Source organism: Egretta garzetta, unplaced genomic scaffold (genome assembly GCF_000687185.1).
Source record: "Egretta garzetta isolate BGI_Z169 unplaced genomic scaffold, ASM68718v1 scaffold417, whole genome shotgun sequence".
In the NCBI taxonomy this organism is placed as follows: Eukaryota; Metazoa; Chordata; class Aves; order Pelecaniformes; family Ardeidae; genus Egretta; species Egretta garzetta.
Window position 1 is genome coordinate 1145259 of NW_009260227.1, and position 10133 is coordinate 1155391.

The 10133-nt window shown below is 51.0% G+C and overlaps 1 protein-coding gene across 1 annotated transcript in view; it reads left to right on the forward strand.

The window, feature by feature from the left end:
* The window catches only part of COL5A1 (collagen type V alpha 1 chain), a 130971-nt gene extending 121744 nt beyond the window's left edge, over positions 1–9227 (forward strand). Inside the window, 3 exon segments of the mRNA XM_009642264.2 lie at positions 1613–1681; positions 5546–5779; positions 9081–9227. Coding sequence (XP_009640559.2) covers positions 1613–1681; positions 5546–5779; positions 9081–9227 — 450 coding nt within the window.
* Positions 9228–10133: the final 906 nt, after the last annotated feature.

Consider the following 10133-nt stretch of genomic DNA (forward strand, 5'->3'; position numbering starts at 1 on the left):
AGGGCTTCAAGGGGGCCCAGAGGAAAGGGGGGGACAAGCTTTTTAGTAGGGCCAGCTGTGACAGGACAAGGGCTGATGGCTTTAAACTAAACCAGGGCAAGTTTAGACTGGATCTAAGGAAGAAATTCTTTCCAGTGAGGGTGGTGAAACCCTGGCAGGGGCTGCCCAGAGAGGGGGTGGAGGCCCCATCCCTGGGAACATTCCAGGCCAGGTTGGACGGGGCTGTGAGCAACCTGTTGTGGTTCAAGGTGTCCCTGCTCCTGCAGGGGGGTTGGGCTGGGTGACCTCTGTGGGTCCCTTCCAACCCAAAACATTCGATGATTCTATGATGTTAGAGCTGCTCAGTCTCCTGCCACGCTGACTGCGAGTGGCTCTCTGGCCCCGTCTCGTCCACTGTGGAGCTGCTCTTCTGAGCGCAGGCTGCAATGATCCTCAAATGCAAATTTTGCTACACTTCTGCAATACTGTCATAAACAAGGAAAAGCTTCAGCCTGCTCTTTTTCCATGTAGAGGAATGAAAACAGCTACCAGACCAGCATTAAGTATTGGCTGAGTGGTTTTTATTATAAGACACAACAGAGTTTAAGCCAAATCCCCTTTCAGTCCATCCTTAACCCAGCAGAAACACACTGACTTACTTTATGGTCCACGTACTGGAAAGGAAAGGACAATCCCAAGACACCTGTATATAGGTTGGCCATTGGTTTTGGAGAGATTTACGGCAGAAGTGAGGGAGCTTGTGGGAGGGTAAGGAAGCAGACGGCAGCCACGCTCCTTCCGTGTGCTCTGACTCAAAAAAAGCGACTCGGCTGCTGAGAGGGGGCTGCCAGAAAGGATGCTCTGGCAGCTCATTCCTTGTCAAGGTCACCCCCTGTGCCACTCCAGGTCACTGGAGCTCCACCATGTGTGATGGTCCAGCACCGACTGGGGAGGATGCGCTGCCTGTGCCGCACAGACACAGGAGGCAGGCAGAGGCTTTTCCTTAATCACACTTTCTACCTTTCCCAGCCCCACAGCATCTGGATTTGCCGTTGGAGTGGCAGAAGCCTTCTCCGTTCCCAGCAGTGCTTTTCCACCCCAGCCCTCCCATAAAGATCAATGGATCTTTTACCGTTGATATTTCCTTTTTTCCTCTCTATCTCTCCTTTTATCTCTCCTGCCGATAGACTGCACTGCTGGTTTTGCATCCAAAGGATCTGGGAGGCAGAGATCATCGGCCCTTAGCAGAGGAGGCTGGTGCCAAGGCAGCACTGGGCACCCGGGGCAGCACCACGCTGTCCCCTCCTGCTTGAGAGGCTGCTGGCACCTTAGGGCTCTGCCGACTGGTCTTGTTACTGTTGTATAAAGATTAAGAAAACATTTTAATGGAAGTTGGACAGTTTCAATAAGACATGCAGACTCTGCTTGTGGAACTGAATGTAACTTTTTTTTTTTCTTTTTTTTTTTTTTTTTTTCTTTCTCTCTTTCTTCCTTGCCGTCCACAAACTAGGCTAGAATTACTTCTTGGCCAAAGGAAAACCCAGGCTCCTGGTTCAGTGAATTCAAGCGCGGTAAACTGGTAAGATGCATCTTGGTGCTTTCTGTTTTCTTTAACCCGTGTCATATTTTACAGAGTAAAATGGCTCGTTGGCCCAAAGAACAACCTTCCACATGGTATAGTCAATACAAGCGGGGGTCTTTGGTAAGTGGCTAACCTTGGCCCTCTAGTCTGAATCAGAGCGCGTCATCTGCTTTGGTATGGCCAGGCCTGTTGCACTCTGCATGCTGGACTAATAACCATCACAAGTCGCAGTAGGAACGTTTAAGGTGGAATATTGAAAAAGAAACAAAACCCAATGGGGGACCCTTTTTTTCCAGTCTGCTTGACTGGAATCCTAGGAGCAGCTGGTGAGCTTTCCCCTGCGTTGGAAGGGGACACGCTGACATGCTGAGGGACCCTGCAGAGCTGGAGGTGCTGCAGGTCTGTCTGCGCAGAGCACCCCAGGAGGGCTGCTGCTGTCTCCTACGTGGTTCCCGTTAGGGCAAAAGCAAACTGGATGTCCCCATGCTGCTGTGCCCCAGCAGTGTGGCCTTATCCCAAGAGCTGAGGGCACCCTAAGGTGATGCTCAGCCTGGAGCTGGGCACGGTGCTGTCGCAGCCTGTGCTCCCTAGGTACCCAAGCCGAGGTGGTGAAGCTGCACATCTCTGGCCTAGGGTAGGTTCTCCCCAAAGGATGGATTTCATCTCCCACGCTGGAGATGAGCCACGCTGGGATCTCCCCCACCACCCTGGAGGTTGGGAGACATGAAGTCATTGGATTAAAGGAAGATTTCAAGCCACGTGCGCTCGCCAAGCCTGGTGGAGAAGAATTTGACTTAGCCACAATTAAGGAATTTTTTAAGGGAGAAGAACTGTCATAAGGTCAAACAGCGTTTGATGTCAGCAAGCAAGCAAGACCGCAACATGTAAAACAGAGAAAAAGCTCTGGTATTTTGTCCTCTAGCAGAACATTGAGGCGGTGGATAGATTGCTCCCACGGAGCCCGAGCTCTGGTCAAGGATGTCAGAGCAGCAACAGATTAGTGTAAGCCAGCTCTCCTCAAGCAACAGCTATCTCCCACGGGTGTGTCAATTCTTGTAGGATTAGCGGGATGCAGATAACGAGCTCAGTCAAATCAGGAGAATTAGGGAAGAAGGAAGTATTTAGCAGATAAAGCCAACCTGCCCCTGAAAGCAGGAGATGCTCTGACGTACCACGGAGCTGCCTCGTGCAGTCGTCCTCCCCCCAGAGCAGAGGTGTCTTGCCCCAAACTTCCACCTTAAAAGGCAAACAGCAGAGAAAATCACCGCGTTGTCTTCCTAAGCCGCATTTCATTGCCACTAAACGCGTTTGCTCTGATTCTGCCCACAAGAAGGATATGGCTTCTGCAGCTTTTCCGCATCGTTGAATAAGGCCGCAAAGCCAAGGCTTCAGCCTCGTAGCTCCTTGGAGGGCAACGACTCATAGCTTAATTACAGAGCACTTCATCAGTTAATGAGTGCCGCCATTTCTCCATCTTCTCTGCTTTTTTTTTTTTTTTTCCAGTCTGTTTATCAGCTACATTAGAGGCTGTATTGCCAACCTATAGCTTAGGGCCCATTTTTTTTTAAATAGGCATTTTAGTGCTACTTGGAGTCCTTTGTTCCGTCTTTCTGTGTTGCCATTTTCTTGCTTTTTTTTTTACCTGCCCTGCATTTTCTGTTCGGAAAAAAAAAAAAAAAGCCACCAGCACGTAGAAGACCTGCCTAAGCAAACCACAAAAGTGTTAAATGAAAAAGCCATAAAAGTAAAGTTGGGGGGGGCGTATTTATTTATTTATTTATTTATTTATTAAAAGTACCTCTCATTTTGGCCCAGTCAGTATTTGGAACTATGAGACTGGTAAATTGGGGAGACACTTGCCTGGATCCAAGATAATCTGAAATCTGTGTGCAGATGGGTGGGATGAACGAGGCTGAGCTCCTCTCTGGGTGCAGCGTTGCTCCTGCTGCTCCCTAGGGAGGGTCCCCGGTGTCTCCCCACGCAGCCCGAGCACAGGTTTTTGGGAGGCTGATCCCGTGGGGATCCCCAAAGCTGAGGGGAAGATTTCCACGTGGCTACTCAGCGCTGCTGAGAGCTCAGGCTGCTGACGTGGGAGGCTCCGTACGAGTCCCAGCGCTTGCACAAGGCGTGCAGCCGTGACGACGCTTGCCGCTCTTCTGGGGATATCTAAAGTAAGAGGGACGCAGTAAATATAAAATACAAAGAAATCGCCTTGTTTTGATGCTTCTGTACCATCATTAATCAATGACACAGAGTCCTTGGAGCTAATTCCTGACCATTTCTCATGATGCAGCCAAACTGCATTTAGAGGGATAAAAGGGTTGCAGATGTTTTCTTCCGGACTCTGCTTTCCTTCTGTGTGCGTTACACACAATTCCCAGTAGCTCTAACAAGGCCTGCCACCCATCCTGTCCTGTTATCCTGCGTAGCCATATGGCATCTGCCACAGGGAAATACTAGGACAGAGGAAACAGGAAAGGATTGATTTTTGCAAAACCCATGTGCCCGCGAGCAAGCCTTGTGCACGCCACCAGTTCCCAGTGGCTCCAGTTGCCAAGCTGGGACGGGTCTTCATGCAATCTGCAGAGGTAGAACAGCAACCAAGCCCCCGTACCCAGCAGTCAGGCTCCCAAACCAAGCACTGATTTGAAATAAGAACAAATGTGAGAAATAAGAGGAGTGGGTCCGGCAGACCAGTCGGGCCACATGTCACTGGGGGTGTGCCAAGTAGCCAGCATTTTGCGTCCCCTTCCTTCCACGTCCTGGTGGTTTTCCTGTAGCTCTCCTGGCATGCGTGGCTCTCTCATGGTCAGTCATATTTAACTCTCAGGAGGACAGTGCAACAGTATCCTGACAACCGGTTGGTATATTTATTTATTTATTATCTTTTCAACTCATTATTTTATTGTCTGGTTACGAATCTCTTCTACTGATTGCAGCTCGCAGCGATGTTTCGTGGTACCTGGAAGAACACTACGCTGTTTGTGTGCCTGTGTTTTCCTCCCGCTCATTTCTAACGAAACCGACTGTCCGTAGAGGACGGTAACGAACGGCAGCTCCGGTGCCTTGCCCGTGGCTGGAGATGCCACCTGAAGTGCAGTTAGTTTATACGTGCAAACCAGCTGTCCCACTGCGCTTTTCCTCCCGTGGTGGGGTACGAGAGGCAGTGCCAGAAAATCCCGAATCCCCTAGGTGCTGGAAGTGGTTTTCAGTAAATGGTGTTTTGCAGAAATATATTTCTAGTCAATGTTCTCCTCCAAGGGAGGAAAGAGCCTGATGTGCAGAATGGAGCAGATTCCTGTGCCAGGGCAGCTCTGTGTTTCGTGACGCGCCCTAAGGGCAGCAAATGCATTTTCCCTTTAGCTGAGCGCAGCCTTGCCGATGAGGGCAGCACGGAGGCCTTAGCAGCAGGAGCAGGATTGCTGCAGATTAAGCGTAAAGATTGCTTAAAGCCAGTGGGTTGGTGCCCAGGAAAAAATTAATGGGAAATACCCCAGTGTGTGCAGAACAAAATACCCACAGCAGTCAGAAAATCACGTCAAACAGGACAGAAAAAAAAAAAAAGCCCCAAACTCTTACAGAAATCTGCTTTCCTTCCCATTCAAAAGCTGGAGAAGTGGGCTCAGTATTGGCTTGAACTTGAGACATGTATTCCCAAATTCACTTAGCACTGCGGCTTTTTGCAATGGGGGGCTGAAATCCCCTTCCTTTCTCCTTCTACCCTGCATTAGCCTTGGTTTTTTTAGCTCACATCTAGCAAGAGAATTAAACTGCCCTCGGTAGCCATGCCCTGGCCGCAGGAGGACCAGAGCAGCCCCGTGCCCATAGCATGGTAGGAGCAGCGTCTGAGCCCCCCATGGGGTGGTGAGACTGAGCCCCGTGCTCATGGTAATAAAGATGGGTGAGACCGGTGGTCCTCGGAGCCCCCAGACGTGTTGCATTGCCCCTCACTGCCCAGTGTTTCCCCTTCTCCGCTTCTCGTAGCTCTCCTACGTGGATTCGGATGGGAACCCCATCGGAGTGGTGCAGATGACTTTCCTCCGGCTCCTGAGTGCTTCGGCCCACCAGAACATCACTTACAACTGCTACCAGTCCGTAGCCTGGCATGACGCCACCACCGACAGCTACGACAAGGCCATCCGCTTCCTGGGCTCCAACGACGAGGAGATGTCCTATGACAACAACCCCTACATCCGAGCCGCCCTCGACGGCTGCGCGGTACGTGGGCAGAGCTGGTCTCGGCCAGTCCCTGCAAAAGGGGTCAATGCTGGAGGCGTCTGTCCCCTCCCCAGGTTGTCCAGCACCACCTGGCTCTGAGCAAATCGCCTCCAAATATCCTGTGCCCGTTGCTGTGGTTGCCTTGAGGATTGTCCCAAGCACAGGAGACACCGAGATTGCTCTTCCCTATGCTGGGAACACACGATGCCACTCGAGGTCAGGGGAAGCTGCAGCACCTCTAGAAACTGGATTAATTTGCTTAATTGCTGGCTGTGCATAAAGGAAGGGACCTGCCTAAAACCAGGTGCTTTTAAATGTCCCCCTTGCCTTTGCTCTCACTCTGTTTAGTCGCATGGGCAGAGGCAAGTGATGACACCCAGTTGTGTGTGAGTTTTCATAGAATCGTCTAGGTTGGAAAAGCCTTTTAAGATCATCAAGTCCAACCGTTAACCTAACCCTGCCAGCCCACCACTAAACCCTGTCCCCTGTGTCAGGACAAGGGGTAATGGATTTAAACTAAACCAGGGTAGGTTTAGACTAGATAGAAGGAAGAAATTCTTTACAATGAGGGTGGTAAAACACTGGAACAGGTTGCCCAGAGAGGGGGTGGAGGCCCCATCCCTGGGAACATTCCAGGCCAGGTTGGCCGGGGCTGTGAGCAACCTGCTGTGGTTAAAGGTGTCCCTGCTCCTGCAGGGGGTTGGGCTGGGTGACCTCTAGGGGTCCCTTCCAACCCAAACCATTCTGTGATTCTATGATTCTAAGCACCTCATCTACCTATCTTTTAAATGCCCCCATGGATGGCTACCTATCTTTTAAATACCCCCATGGATGGGGACTCAACCACCTCCCTGGGCAGCCCATTCCAGAGCCTGACAACCCTTTTGGGGAAGAATTTTTTCCTAATGTCTAACCTAAACCTGCCCTGGAGTTTTGCAGGCTTTTGTAATAATTTTATTAACTGCTTTGAGGAAATCTTGGAGGCAAAGCACTAAAGGTGTGGCGTTGGGTTGGTTGAGGTTTTTCCGCAGCACGCCACTGCGTGCGGCCCCAGGAGGGCTCTGGGCTGTGCTGGGCACAGGGGTGCATCGCCCCAAGGCTGGCTGCAGCACCCAGCTCCAGCCTGGCACCCCCTGAGCTGCCAAAGCAGCCCCAGCACAGCACCTTGGTTTGCTCTGAGCTTGCAAACCCCAGCTCCTCACAGGAGCTGCCTGTGCCCGCAGGAAAGGCCAAACCAAAGCAAGGCCCAGCTATGGAGAGCAAAGTGAGATGATGCTGCGGGATGCAGGAGACAGAGCTTTGCATCCCTGTTCCCGTTTCAAATGCGACTTTTAGTGTCTTTCTCTCTAGCTGTGTTCCCCGTGACTTTTGCTCAGAGCACGGAAGCGGGCGTTCTGCTGCAGCCCGCCTCTCCCCGCAGCCCACGCTGCTCTTCCGCCTTCGCCTTGGCCATGAGCAACAGCCAGAGTTTCCAAAGGGGCCCAGCATCCTCCCTTTGCTTCCATCTCCTTCTGTTGGATGCCTCATTCGGGACTGAGCTCTGAAAATTCTGCCCTCAGAAGCTAAAAATTTGGCAGAGCAGGTGCTGCTTGCATTTATTTTGAGACCCAGCTTGCTGGTGCAAAAGCGTGCATAAATCTCACCCTCTGCAACTGCAGTGCTTGAAGCCCACGGGCTGAGAAGATTGAGATGTTTGACAGAAAAAGCCCTCCACATCCTTCAAGATGGAAGTGGTTCTGTTCTGGCACAGGCGCATTTTTTACTGTAGGAGCAATGAGGAAAATCAGATTAGAGTCACTTCTTCTTTTAACACTTGGAGAGAGGGAAAGGGCATCCATGCTGCTTCTGGGAACACTCAGAAGCCACGTAGGGAAGTTTATCCTCAAGTCCTTCACATCTCCTGCTAACGCAACGCGGCCTCGGTAAAAAGTGCTTTCTGCTGCCTTTCCCGTCTTCCATCTCAGGGATGCTGGCAAGATCACACGCTGCACGTTCTAAGGCAGATGTGCCTTCAGAAAACCCTTTTGGTTTAAGTGATTTGGCTCAGCTGCCCTGCCTTCCTCGCCCTAACGAGGGGTATTTGCATGGAAAGGGGACTGGAGCTCCTTCCAGTTTGGCTGTTAGCACGGCCAGCCTCAGCGTCCCAAATAAACGACTGTGGCGAGAACTAAAGCAGTGGGAGCGCCCGGGGAGGCTGACCGAGCCCCGGTGCGATGGTGGGGCACAGAGATGTCATCTCCTGGCTCAGAGCTTTGGGCAGCGCTTCCAGACTGGCATGCCCCAGTCCCTCCTCTTTGCTAGAGACATTCCTGCAGGCTGGAAACAGGAGGTAAAATAGGCCAAGGGAGCTTATTGCCGCCTTGCAGAGGGAGGCTCCACATCCCCTGTATTCCTGTACCATCTCGGGTAGCCTGGTGGGTCATCATCCCCAAACCACGGGCAGGATATTTAAGATTGAGTCCTCTATGTGAAAAACGAGGTTGAGCTGCCCAACACGGCATTGCCGCAGAGGTCCTGGGAGGACCCGCGCTCCGGCCGTGATGGAGGCGGCTGGCGCCGGTAAAAAAAGAGCCATTATTTGAATGTTTTCTTCCTGATCTTACGGCCCTTTCCCAGTAGCTGTGCTATAGCCTATTCTTCTGAGACGCACAAATCAGAGGGTAAGGCAGAGCCAAAAGCTGCTCCATAAATTCACTTGTTTGTGCAGCTTTGTATGCCCTCGGGTGCACTTCTGCTCCTCTAATAATTATTTATATTTCGGAAATAACTGTATGGCTATCAGGCACGATAAAAAGACAACATCACCTTGTGAATTCCATCAAACTTTAAATGTGATCTTTTCGGTAGCGCCCGGATAATAGTCAAACTAATATATTCAAATTAAATCGCTCGCATTTGCTCAACAACCCACGCGTGTCCTCGGGGAGGCAAAACAACTATACCACAGCCACAACAATTTTCCCAGGCTCCTGTTCCAGCTCTGAGATGTACCGACGGCAGAGTTAGCGTCGTCTGCTCCGCGTGGCAGCAGCTTCTTCTGCTCCAAAGTCTGGGCTGAGGACAGGCATCTCCGGGGGGTTTGCTCAGCGGTCACCAGCCCCCCCCGGAGCATGTCTGCTAAATCTGCAGGGCAAATGTGTGTGAGGGGGGCGGTGGGTGCCTCAAATTAGGCTCAGAAAATGCCTGGGGCAGTTGGGCACCATATTCCCAGCTGACCAGCGAATGCTCCTTCACAATAGCTGGGTGTTGTTGGGTTGGAGGCATCACCAGAGCTCCTCTCTCTCCCTCTTCTCCCCGCCAGGCGAAGAAGGGCTATCAGAAGACTATCCTGGAAATCAACACGCCCAAAGTAGAGCAAGTACCTATCGTCGACATCATGTTCAATGACTTCGGAGAAGCGTCACAGAAATTTGGATTCGAGGTGGGACCAGCTTGCTTCATGGGCTAAGAGCCACCTGAAAACTAGTCTCCAAATGAGCAACCTCGTAACCTCATTGCGCCATTTAATTAATTAAAAAAAAAAAAAAAAAAAGAAAGAAAAAAGGAATTCCTTGTCACATGCACGTTCTGAAACTGGACAGCGATGGGTTATTTTTTTCTGTTTTGTTTTGTTCCTCGTTTTGCCCAAGTTCCTCTGTGCCACCACGCCCACACGTACCAAACCAACGACCGAGAGGACCGTTCCTGCGACAGACACAGAATCGCATGACCGACCGCCGCACGCGTGGCCTGGAGACCTGTCCCCGCGCCACCACCGCTGCTGCTCCCGCCGCTGCTGCTCCACAGCTGAGCAGACCCCGCCGCCGTCAAAGACTTCTTCTTCTTCTTCTTCTTCTTCTTCTTCTTGCAAGGAAGCGATCCCGAGCGCTTGCCTGTAGATTATTGTTTGTGTGTTTGTTTCTAAGGAAAAATGGAAAAAACTTGAAACTCCTGCGTTCACCTTGACGTTGAAGTCCCAGCAGTCCTGGCTCCAATCCAAACCCTGCCGAAGCTCATTGGAAGTATTCCGTTGACTTCCACGAGATTTGGGTCGGCTCTAGCAAGCAGACGTCATGGCCATGTCCAGAATTTTTAATATCTCCATTGAATTGCGTAATTCTACGTTTTACAAAATTTAACTCCATGAATTTGATAGCTAAAAGTCACACTGGGCATCTCTTTCCCATGTATTAAAGGTGCTTATATTTTTGTATGTTTGTAAGTAAATATTTGTATTGTATATTATTTTAAATGTTTAAATGTTTCTGGCTTCAAAACATGCATGTGACCCTACCTGTATTAAAACCAGCCCCCCCTCCCGCCACCGTCCCAGCCAAGCATCCACCTCGGAATGGAGAGAGCGGCTCATGTCCCC